Genomic DNA, 12,885 nt, shown 5'->3' with positions numbered 1-12,885 from the left:
ACAACAGACTGCATAATTAGCTAAATGAGTCCAGGCAACTGAGAACTTTGTTCAGCCAATGGGTTTTAGTGTTTTAGCAATTGAGAAAAACTGTAATGAAAGTCACATTGACATTAATGAATAAATACTATAAATGTGTGCTGTTCAATAAGGCTGGACAGTACAGGGTTAATGTCAGTCACAGCATAGGACAGTATGCTAAAACACCAATGAACCAAATGAAGACCAGTTGCTGCTTTGGACTCTGAAAACTAAATGTAGTGTTCTATTTATGTCTATGTGATGTTTTCTATGTTATTCCATGTGAGCTTCAGCCTAAACACTGCTGTCACATATGTCTCTCCTAATTTCAGCTGTCACAATATTTCTCCACACTGATGTGATATTCCACAGGCTCAGTGCAGCTATCCACCCTCTGTCACATCACACAGGGACAGGAAACAAAAGACAGAAATGTTCAATTGCATTATGGTCATTATAGGAGAGGTATGATCTCCACCCAGCTTAGAGACCAGCACACACACACCATGGGATCTTAATGTGTGTGCGTGTGTGTATGTGGGGAGGAACCTGCATGGAAACAAAGGGCTTGTCCGTCTCCAGCCCCTCCCCAGCCCCACCTCGCTCCCCCTGCAGTGTGACAGCCTGTGAGCAGAGCAGAGCAGGGCGGGTGACAAGGCGGGTAGTGGGGTGAGTAGGGGGGGCGGGGTGGAGGAGTCGCGGGGTGGGTCTGGAGGGGCCTGGTCCTCCCCGGTCATCCTTCCTGGTGGTGGGCTGATTAGATTGGGGCCGAAGTCTCCAGCTGGCAGGCAGGACTGGGCAGACACACACACACACACACACACGGGCAGGACTGTCTGTGACTGGGTGCTGGCTGACTGGCTGGCTGGTAGGCCGGCTGGCTGTGTCCCAATCGCTCTTCAGCTCTGACACCTCTGACAGCTTCAGCAAACAGGTTCATTAAATTACATTTCTTACAGCTGCTTCTCTCTCTGGGCTTTGTCAAGCCTCCAGTCTACAGGGGCCCCTTTCTCTCTGGGCTTTGTCAAGCCTTCAGTCTACAGGGGCCCCTCACTGCTTGTTGGTTTAAACCAAGGCTTTGTTGTTCTGACATAATGTTTTGATGTGGGCTGTTTGAAGCGGAGGCTTTTTAGCCTGTGTGTTGTTGCTGGTGAGGCCTTTGGCCTGCTCTGTATTTAGCCCTGTGGCCTGGCCTGCCTGCTCTCTGTTCCCAGTCACAGCAACAGACAAGAGGAACCAGGAAGGGTTATTACATCCAGGTAGACACACCCGCTCCTATAGTTTTTAATGTAAGGTTGATCAGGCCATGCATTATAATAGTATTCTCTTGTCATTTCTCAGTTGTTTCTGCATATTCTCATCTTTCTTCATCCTATCTGTTCACAATCTCTCCATTCATCCATCTGTACCTTTCTCTACCTCTCCTTCTCTCCACCTTTCCCTCTCCCCATCTCTCCTTTTCTCCATCTCCCCCCACTCTCCACCTCTCCCTCTCTCCATCTTTCCTCTCCTCTTCCTCCTCCTCAGCAGCTCCATACTACAGGCGTTCTCTGAGCAGACAGTCTGTCTCTATGACAACTGTTAGAGTCTGGGGTTGCTGATTTGTCAACCTGGGGCAGCACATGGAGGAGAAACAAAGATGCCACCACCCCTCCCTCCACCACCTCTCCCTCCCTCCCTCACTCCCTCCACTTCTCACTCCCTCGCTTCCTCCACCTGCCACCTTCCTCCCTTCACTCCACTCCTCTCCATCTAATCCACTTCTAATTGAGCTCCAGAGACTTTGATGTGGCAGGTAGGTCGAGCCACAGCTATTCCAGGGAGAAATTAAGGCACCACTGCCTCTCTCCTCACCTCTTCTCCCTTCTCCTCTCCTCCCCTCCCCCCTTCCCCTCCTTTCCTCCTCTGCTCCTGCTTGTCACTGTTTTAAATGAGCATTAGCATTGGACCTAACCTCCCCAGCCCAACATCTCACTCTGCCTCCCTCCCTCGTTCCCCCCTGGACTGTCAGTCAGGCTTGAGCTACATCCCCTCTCTGTGTGTTGTGTTTCGGCTGTTCTCTCTCGCACACCTCCCTGGCTGGTTCTCTTGTCTCTGTCTGTGTCCAGCTACACTGATAAGATGGGAATGTGTGTGATTGTAACCTGGGGAGACTAGGCCGCCCCAAGGGCTCAGACAGTGTTGGACGAGGAAGGAGGGAGGAAGGGGGGAAGGAGAGAGGGAGGTGTGTTAGGGGGATCATTCTCACCTGTCACGAAGGCCTCTCTTGATCTCCCTTGGTAGACCTGCTGTCCTAGAGGTGCTGCACACTAATGATCCCCCTCTCCTCATCCCCCTCTCCTCTCTTTTGCTCACCCCCATCCTTTCCTCTTTACTCTCCTCTCTCACCCTCTCCTTTCCTCTTTCCTCTCCTCTCTCACCCTCTTCATTCTTATTCCCTCACCTCTCCTCTTATTCTCTCACCTCTCCTCTCTTTCCTCTTCCCTCTCCCTTCCTCTCCTCTCACCCTCTCCTTTTACTCTTCCCGCACCTCTCCTCTCCTTTCCTCTTCCTCCCCCTCCTTTCCTCTTCCCTCTCCTCTGCTCTCTCATCCTCTCCTTTACTCTTCCCTCTCCTCTCCTCTCTCACCCTCTCCTTTTACTCCTCCTGCACCTCTCCTCTCCTCTTCCTCCTCCTCCTTTCCTCTTCTCTCTCCTCTCCTTTCATCTACTCTCTCACCCTCTCCTTTCCTCTCCTCTCTAACCCTCTCCTTTCTTCTTCCCCCTCTCTCTCCTCTCCTCTCTCATCCTCCCTCTCCTCTCCTCTCTCATCCTCTCCTTTCCTCTTCCCTCTCCTCTCCTCTCTCATCCTCTCCTTTCTTCTTCCCTCTCTCATCCTCTTCTTTCCTCTTCCCTCTCCTCTCCTCTCTCACCCTCTCCTTTTACTCTTCCCACACCTCTCCTCTCCTCTTCCCTCTCTCACCCTCTCCTTTCCTTTCCTCTCCTCTCCTCTTCCTCCCTCTCCTCCTTCCTCTTCCCTCTCCTTTCCTCTTCCCTCTCCTCACCTCTCTAACCCTCTCCTTTCCTCTTCCCTCTCCTCTCTAACCCTCTCCTTTATTCTTCCCTCTCCTCTCCTCTGCTCTCTCATCCTCTCCTCTTCTCCTCTCCTCTCCTCTCCTCCCTCCTCTCCTTTCATCTCCTCTCTCACCCTCTCCTTTCATCTCCTCTCTCACCCTCTTCTTTCATCTCCTCTCTCACCCTCTCCTTTCTTCTTCCCTCTCCTCTCCTCTCCTCTGCTCTCTCACCCACTCCTTTTACTCTTCCCGCACCTCTCCTCTCCTCTCCTTTCCTCTTCCCTCTCCTCTCTAACCCTCTCCTTTATTCTTCCCTCTCCTCTCCTCTCCTCTCTCCTCTCCACTCCTCTCCTCCTCTCCTCCTCCTCTCCTCTCCTCTCCTCTCCTCTTCTCTTCTCTTCTCTTCTCTTCTCTTCTCTTCTCTTCTCTTCTCTTCTCTTCTCTTCTCTTCTCTTCTCCTCCTCTCCTCTTCCTCCCCCCTCCTTTCCTCTTCTCCCTCATCTCCTTTCATCTCCTCTCTAACCCTCTCCTTTCTTCTTCCCTCTCCTCTCCTCTGCTCTCTCACCCTCTCCTTTTACTCTTCCCGCACCTCTCCTCTCTTCTCCTTTCCTCTTCCCTTTCTTTCTCTTCCCTCTCCTCTCCTTTCCTCTTCCCTCTCCTCTCTAACCCTCACCTTTATTCTTCCCTCTCCTCTCCTCTCCTCTCCTCTCCTCTCCTCTCCTCTCCTCTCCTCTCCTCTCCTCTCCCTCTCCTCTCTCCTCTCCTCTCCTCTCCTCTCCTCTCCTCTCCTCTCCTCTCCTCTCTCCTTACCTCTTCTCATCTCTTCTCTTCTCTTATCTTCTCCTCTCTTCTCCTCCTCTCCTCTTCCTCCCCCCTCCTTTCCTCTTCTCCCTCATCTCCTTTCATCGCTCTCTCTCCCCCTCCTCTCACCCTCCTTTCCTCTCCTCTCTAACCCTCTCCTTTATTCTTCCCTCTCCTCTCCTCTGCTGTCTCATCCTCTCCCTTCCTCTTCCCTCTCCTCTCCTCTCACCCTCTCATTTCCTCTTCCCACACCTCTCTTCTCCTCTCCTCTCCTCCTCTCCTCTTCCTCCCCCTCCTTTCCTCTTCTCTCTCCTCTCCTTTCATCTCCTCTCTCATCCTCTCATTTCTTCTTCCCTCTCCTCTCCTCTCCCATCCTCTCCTTTCTTCTTCCCTCTCTCATCCTCTCCTTTCTTCTTCCCTCTCTCATCCTGTCCTTTCTCCTCTCCTCTCCTCTCCTCTACTCTCCTCTCCTCTCTCACCCTCTCCTTTCCTCTTCTCAATCCTCTCCTCTTCCTCCCTCTCCTCTCCTCTACTCTTCCGCCCTCTCCTTTCCTCTTCCCTCTCCTCTCTAACCCTCTCCTTTATTCTTCCCTCTCCTCTCCTCTCCTCTGCTCTCTCATCCTCTCCTTTCCTCTTCCCTCTCCTCTCCTCTCTAACCCTCTCCTTTCTTCTTCCCTCTTCCCTCTCCTCTCTAACCCTCTCCTTTCTTCTTCCCTCTCCTCTCCTCTCCTCCCTCCTCTCCTCTTCCTCCCCCTCCTTTCCTCTTCTCTCCTTTCATCTCCTCTCTCACCCCCTCCTTTCCTCTCCTCTCTAACCCTCTCCTTTCTTCTTCCCTCTCCTCTCCTCTGCTCTCTCACCCTCTCCTTTCCTCTTCCCTCTCCTCTCCTCTCTCATCCTCTCCTTTCTTCTTCCCTCTCTCATCCTCTCCTTTCTTCTTCCCTCTCTCATCCTCTCCTCTCCTGTCCTCTCCTCTCTCACCCTCTCCTTTCCTCTTCTCTCTCCTTTCCTCTTCTCTCTCCTCTCCTCTCCTCTTCCTCCCTCTTCCCTCTCCTCTCTAACCCTCTCCTTTATTCTTCCCTCTCCTCTGCTCTCTCATCCTCTCCTTTCCTCTTCCCTCTCCTCTCCTCTACTCTCTCATCCTCTCCTTTCTTCTTCCCTCTCCTCTTCTCTCTCATCCTCTCCTTTCTTCTTCCCTCTCCTCTCCTCTACTCTCTCACCCTCTCCTTCCCTCTTCCCTCTCCTCTTCTCTCTAACCCTCTCCTTTATTCTTCCCTCTCCTCTCCTCTGCTCTCTCATCCCCTCCTTTCCTCTTCCCTCTCCTCTCCTCTCTCACACTCTCCTTTCCTCCCGCACCTCTCCTCTCCTCTTCCTCCCTCTCCTTTCCTCTTCTCTCCTCTCTCACCCTCTCCTTCCCTCTTCCCTCTCCTCTCCTCTCTAACCCTCTCCTTTCTTCTTCCCTCTCCTCTGCTCTCTCATCCTCTCCTCTGCTCTCTCATCCTCTCCTCTCGTCTCCTCTCCTTTCTTCTTCCCTCTCGTCTCCTCTCCTCTTCCCTCTCCTCTTTAATCCTCTCCTTTCCTCTTCCCTCTCCTCTCTCACCATCTCTTCTCCTTGTGTTGGTGTTGATCGGTGTAACCCAAAGGCCTGTTCTTTCTGTTTTTTTACACCCTGGTTGTGGGTTGCAGACCATCTGAAATAGGTGTTAAAGACACAGAGGTGAATCTGGAGTGGGAAATAGAATATTTAGAGACAATATAAGTTTACAACCTTGCTGCAACATAGCACCTCTTCTGTGTTTGTCACAATGTACAACCTTTGTGTGGTCTCTTTCCCCTCCTGTCCCCCCTTTTCCTCTCCTCTCTGCAGGTCCTGGCATACTCAGAGGGTCTGCATGGTAAATGGATGTTCAGTGAGATCAGAGCGGTCTTCTCCAGGCGATACCTGCTCCAGAACACTGGCCTGGAGGTCTTCATGGCCAACAGGAGTAAGCATCACACACACTCACTACGTCCCAAATGGCACTCTATTCCCTATATTGTGCACTACTTTGGAGCAGAGCCCGTAGTGCACTACATAGAGAATAGGGTGCCATTGATGATATGTAATAAACTGCTTCTCTTAACCATTTTAACATAGAATGAATACAGTTTTGTTGTCTCTCCTCCCAGCATCAGTGATGTTTAACTTCCCAGACCAGGCAACAGTGAAGAAGGTGGTCTACAGTCTACCCAGGGTCGGAGTAGGAACCAGCTATGGCCTACCACAAGCCAGGTAAACCATACACCTATATTCACACGCATACACACACACACACCTACATTCACACGCAAACACACACACATCTACACACACACACACACACCTACATTCACACGCATGCAAACACACACACACCCTACATTCGCACGCATGCAAACACACACACACACCTACATTCGCACGCACGCAAACACACACACACACACACACCTACATTCGCACGCAAACACACACACACACACACCTACATTCGCACGCAAACACACACACACACACACCTACATTCGCACGCAAACACACACACACACACCTACATTCGCACGCAAACACACACACACACACACCTACATTCGCACGCAAACACACACACACACACCTACATTCGTACGCAAAACACACACACACACACACCTACATTCGCACGCAAACACACACACACACACACCTACATTCGCACGCAAACACACACACACACACCTACATTCACACGCAAACACACACACACACCTACATTCACACGCAAACACACACACACACCTACATTCACACGCAAACACACACACACACACACACACCCTACATTCGCACGCAAACACACACAAACACACACACACCTACATTCGCACGCAAACACACACACACACACACACACACCTACATTCGCACGCAAACACACACACCTACATTCACACACATACACACACTTACATTCACACGCAAACACACACACACACACACCTACATTCACACGCAAACACACACACACACACACCTACATTCACACGCAAACACACACACACACACCCTACATTCACACGCAAACACACACACACACACACCTACATTCACACGCAAACACACACACACACACACACCTACATTCACACGCAAACACACACACACCACCTACATTCGCACGCAAACACACACACCTACATTCACACGCAAACACACACACACATACACACCTACATTCACACGCAAACACACACGCAAACACACACACTTACATTCACACGCAAACACACACGCAAACACACACACTTACATTCACACGCAAACACACACACACACACACACACTTACATTCACACGCAAACACACACACACCTACTTTCACATGCAAACACACACACACCTACATTCACATGCAAACACACACACACCTACATTCACATGCAAACACATACACACACATTTACATTTTTTAGTTCATGAAACATTTTGTTTGGTCTTAGATGAGGAATTGCAATCTTACTAGCTCCAGAGTAGTATTGTGTAATGCAATGTGTCCAATTTATTTTCAGGGTGTGTATTGTTAGTCTCCCCACATAACCCCTTTGTGTGGTGGAGTGTGGAGCCGGCCCTGGCAGCAGCTGACCCTGCCTGCAGCAGAGACATTCTAAATCCCATTGCTCCTGTCATTGGAGTGAGTGGTCATTGACCCTGACTGAACTGATCTAATTCTCTAAGTGAAGTCTATAGCACAGAACTGCAACCTGCCTGCATTTCTGACCACTGACCACACAGTAAAATAGACAGAAGGAGACGGACGACAGTCCCTTCACCTTACCTACACTCTGTCATTAATTACCACAAAACACACATCTATTGTTAGCTATCAGTTGGCTAGAGTTAGCTACAGTGCCTTGCGAAAGTATTCGGCCCCCTTGAACTTTGCGACCTTTTGCCACATTTCAGGCTTCAAACATAAAGATATAAAACTGTATTTTTTTGTGAAGAATCAACAACAAGTGGGACACAATCATGAAGTGGAACGACATTTATTGGATATTTCAAACTTTTTTAACAAATCAAAAACTGAAAAATTGGGCGTGCAAAATTATTCAGCCCCCTTAAGTTAATACTTTGTAGCGCCACCTTTTGCTGCGATTACAGCTGTAAGTCGCTTGGGGTATGTACATTTTTTCCCATTCCTCCTTGCAAAACAGCTCGTGCTCAGTGAGGTTGGATGGAGAGCATTTGTGAACAGCAGTTTTCAGTTCTTTCCACAGATTCTCGATTGGATTCAGGTCTGGACTTTGACTTGGCCATTCTAACACCAGGATATGTTTATTTTTGAACCATTCCATTGTAGATTTTGCTTTATGTTTTGGATCATTGTCTTGTTGGAAGACAAATCTCCGTCCCAGTCTCAGGTCTTTTGCAGACTCCATCAGGTTTTCTTCCAGAATGGTCCTGTATTTGGCTCCATCCATCTTCCCATCAATTTTAACCATCTTCCCTGTCCCTGCTGAAGAAAAGCAGGCCCAAACCATGATGCTGCCACCACCATGTTTGACAGTGGGGATGGGGTGTTCAGGGTGATGAGCTGTGTTGCTTTTACGCCAAACATAACATTTTGCATTGTTGCCAAAAAGTTCAATTTTGGTTTCATCTGACCAGAGCACCTTCTTCCACATGTTTGTTCCACATGTGTCTCCCAGGTGGCTTGTGGCAAACTTTAAACAACACTTTTTATGGATATCTTTAAGAAATGGCTTTCTTCTTGCCACTCTTCCATAAAGGCCAGATTTGTGCAATATACGACTGATTGTTGTCCTATGGACAGAGTCTCCCACCTCAACTGTAGATCTCTGCAGTTCATCCAGAGTGATCATGGGCCTCTTGGCTGCATCTCTGATCAGTCTTCTCCTTGTATGAGCTGAAAGTTTAGAGGGACAGCCAGGTCTTGGTAGATTTGCAGTGGTCTGATACTCCTTCCATTTCAATATTATCGCTTGCACAGTGCTCCTTGGGATGTTTAAAGCTTGGGAAATCTTTTTGTATCCAAATCCGGCTTTAAACTTCTTCACAACAGTATCTCGGACCTGCCTGGTGTGTTCCTTGTTCTTCATGATGCTCTCTGCGCTTTTAACGGACCTCTGAGACTATCACAGTGCAGGTGCATTTATACGGAGACTTGATTACACACAGGTGGATTGTATTTATCATCATTAGTCATTTAGGTCAACATTGGATCATTCAGAGATCCTCACTGAACTTCTGGAGAGAGTTTGCTGCACTGAAAGTAAAGGGGCTGAATAATTTTGCACGCCCAATTTTTCAGTTTTTGATATGTTAAAAAAGTTTGAAATATCCAATAAATGTCGTTCCACTTCATGATTGTGTCCCACTTGTTGTTGATTCTTCACAAAAAAATACAGTTTTATATCTTTATGTTTGAAGCCTGAAATGTGGCAAAAGGTCGCAAAGTTCAAGGGGGCCGAATACTTTCGCAAGGCACTGTATTGACTGGCTAGTGTTAGCTATCTGCTGTCAGCTAGTGTTAGCAATCTGCTAGTGTTAGCAATCTGCTAGTGTTAGCTATTGGCTAGTGTTAGCTAGTATTGTTAGCTATTCTAGTGTTAGTTATCAGTCAGTTAACTAGTGTTAGCTATTGTTTGGTATAGTGTTAGCAATTGGTGTTAGCTATTGATTGGCTAGTAGTTTTAGCTATTATTAGCTATTGTTTGCCAGACTATGGTCTGGCCTATAACTTGACATTAAGAGTGTGAGGCTTTTTTAGAAACAGCCTCCATCCAACTCTTGATTCTCACCATGTGTTGAGTTGAAGTCACATCAAGGCCTGCAGGACTCTGACACTTTGGTCATGGCAGTAGAATGCTCCAGTTTCACATGCGGATGAAGTTGTCACACTGTGCCAGTGTGTGGTGCTCTGAGCTCTGACTGAATGATTGCCTTTCTGGGAGTGTTGGTCTTTAGCTGGTCAATGTCTGTCTGGTTGTACACTTTGGTTTCTTGAGTACACTTTCAAACCCCTTACATAAACCTCATTGGTTTGAATGAGCCCTGTTCAAAAGTAGTGCACTACATAGGGAAAAGGGTGGCATTTTGGATACAACCTAAGGTTTTTCTTCCTCTGTTGTTGTGCAGGCGTATCTCCATGGCGACGCCCCGGCAGCTCTTCAAGTCATCCAACATGACCCAGCGCTGGCAGAGGAGGGAGATCTCCAACTTCGAGTACCTCATGTTCCTCAACACCATCGCAGGTCAGCATCCCTTCTCCTCCCTTTTTCCTCCTCTCTCCTCTTTTCCCTCCTCCATTTCTCCCTCTCTCCTATGCCCTCTCCCCCTCATCTTGGAGGGATCCATGTTGTTGTGTTGAGCAGATGAATGTAGTGTATGTTGTTGTTGACTGTTAAAACATGCCATTCAGGGCCTACAGGTAAGTTGTCTTTGTTTAAGGAGTGGGATGCTCTGTTCAGTGTTCAGTTCACTCGTAAGCAGTAATACTGTTCGTACTGTAGGTAGCCTACACTTCACTGTTCATGTGGAAGAACAGGACTTTTATTTGAAGAAAGAAAAGAAGGAAAATGGAAGCAAGATCACACATCCTCCAGGATAATTAGGGGTTGTTTGTGTGTGTGTGTGTGTGTGTGTGTGTGTGTGTGTGCGTGCACACGTCTTTGTCGCCTCTCTGATCTGAACTGTGACTAACTGGAAAACGAGAGCGCCTGGCGCACCACTCCTCTCTGTGGGGTGTCACATCCCTCGCTCCCTCGCTCGCTGCAGAGTCATGCATATTTATATTTATCTGTGGCGTGAGTTCGATACATTATTGTCATCTAATTAGATGTACGGCAGACAGAAAAACATGGTGGAAATTCATTAAAAATGTGTGGTAATGACCTGAGCTGCCAAAAGTGTCAGGGAGGTGGGGTGGAAGACATGAGGGGGATGGAGGGAAGAGAAGAAGGATAGGAGGGGTGGTGGAGGAGAGGAAGAGAGGTGTTAACGTGCAGCCAGTGCTCTTCTAATTAAACACTATTCTACTGGTATTAACATTCTGACACTTCAGAGTGTGTGTATCATCCTGACACTTCAGAACACGCTGGAACTCTACCCACAATGCACCACACCACCACCCTTGTCTCCCCCCTGCACCCTCACACCCACCTCACCCCCTCACCTCTGTTTCTCCCTACACCACCACCCTAGAATAGCACTGACACATCTACCCACACCACACCACACTGCCATCCCGATCTACCTCCTACACTCTTAAACCCTCACTCCTGTCTCATCCATACACCCTCACATACAGGACCCCCCTCTCCCTCTTACACCCTCACTGAAGAACAGGAACAGGCTACAGCAGAGATAAATCTACTCACACCATTATCTCCCCAAGCGAATGCCTAGGCTTAAGCTCAGTGTGCAGTCTTGTGACATGCAGGACACTTGGGTACGAACCCAGTCTGTTACAGCAGCTCTGGGAATGAACGGTGTGCATCACCCCGGGGCATGTGTGTGATTTTAGATCTGTAACACCTTGCTCTTACCCTAACCCACTTCCATATTGTGTCATCATTTTCAGCATTTACATTTTGGTCATTTAGCAGAATCTCTGATCCAGAGTGACTTACAATCGCCTTAACCACTCTAACACTAACCCAGCATCATAATGTACCATTCACAACACCCAGATCTAACCCTAATGATTGTCTATACATCACAGCAGCAGCAGAACCACCCTTCCATTAAACTACATTAAACACTCAGCAGCCATCTTATTTGCTGTGGGAACTTCTGTGTACTAATCTAGTACATTATCATTTGCATTTTTAACATCCCTATTTGGGTATGACGTGTTTCTGTCAGAGGAAGTAAGGGTAGCCCCCAGGGACACACAGAGCCAAGAGGTTGGGGACAAAGCAGAGCAATGCAGAGTAGAGCAGGGAAGCTAGAAGATTGGGAGTATGAGAGGTTATAGGATGCGGTTACGTTGGGGACAGAGCAGAACATTGCAGAGTAGAGCAGAGAGGCTAGTCTGAGAGGTTGGGAGGCTAGCGGGCTAGGAGGCTAGGGGGATGGGAGGCTATGGGGTTGGAAGGATGGGAGGCTAGGGGGTTAGAAGGTTGGGAGGCTGGGAGGTCGGGAGGCTAGGGGGCTGGGAGGATGGGAGGCGAGGGGCTGGGAGGATGGGAGGCTAGGGGGCTGGGAGGATGGGAGGCTGGTAGATTTTGGCTTGGATGTGTTTCAGGAAGCAGAGTGCTGCTGTGTGACTGATAGCTCTGTAAAGATGAAATAGCTGTAGCATTATCTTTGTTGCAGCCTCAGGTCAAGCCTCATCTTTCACTGAGGTACTGTGTGTGTGTGTGTGTGTGTGTGTGTGTGTGTGTGTGTGTGTGTGTGTGTGTGTGTGTGTATACATGTTTTGTGTGTGACACCATAGTGTTGTTAGAAGAAAAATGTATTGCTGTTTAAACTCTAAACCGTCAGCTTGGAGTGCAGCATGGAATCTTCTCTGTCTACAAACCAAACAAAACTCACTTCAAACCAAACACCTATCACACTGCTGCACATCATCTCACACTAAACTAAGGAAAAGGGTTTTGAATGTCTATCTTGCAGTACCTTGGATTCAATTGAAATTTGTGATTTAATGCATAATTTGATTAAAATAGGTTTAGTTTATTAAAACGATTGTGTCAGTGCTGATAGTGGTCTCCTGTCCTGTTTGACTGGTTGTTGTGGGTTTGCTGCTAGTTTGTAATACTGCTTTATAATAAGTTGTTGATATCACACCATCACACCCATAGCTCTGTTCTCTGATTGGACCGGCTCACAATAGTGCATTCTGATTGGACCAGCTAATAGTGGTGTCTTCTGATTGGACAGCCCATAGCAGTGTCTTCTGATTGTACAGCCCATAGCAGTGTCTTCTGATTGGACCAGCCCATAACAGTGTCTTCTGATTGGACCAGTCCATAGCAGTGTAAATTAGAGA

General features: G+C 48.2%; 1 protein-coding gene across 1 annotated transcript in view; it reads left to right on the top strand.

The window, feature by feature from the left end:
- LOC112266105 (neurobeachin a) overlaps positions 1-12,885 on the top strand; it is a 255,505-nt gene that overhangs the window by 172,959 nt on the left and 69,661 nt on the right. The window contains exons 38-40 of the mRNA XM_042296092.1: positions 5,739-5,856; positions 6,041-6,143; positions 10,029-10,144. Coding sequence (XP_042152026.1) covers positions 5,739-5,856; positions 6,041-6,143; positions 10,029-10,144 — 337 coding nt within the window. The remainder of the gene's footprint in view (positions 1-5,738; positions 5,857-6,040; positions 6,144-10,028; positions 10,145-12,885) is intronic.

The sequence above is a fragment of the Oncorhynchus tshawytscha genome, linkage group LG13, assembly GCF_018296145.1.
Source record: "Oncorhynchus tshawytscha isolate Ot180627B linkage group LG13, Otsh_v2.0, whole genome shotgun sequence".
Classification (NCBI taxonomy): Eukaryota; Metazoa; Chordata; class Actinopteri; order Salmoniformes; family Salmonidae; genus Oncorhynchus; species Oncorhynchus tshawytscha.
Note: the sequence above shows the minus strand (reverse complement) of the source record. Positions and strands in the feature narration are given on the sequence as shown.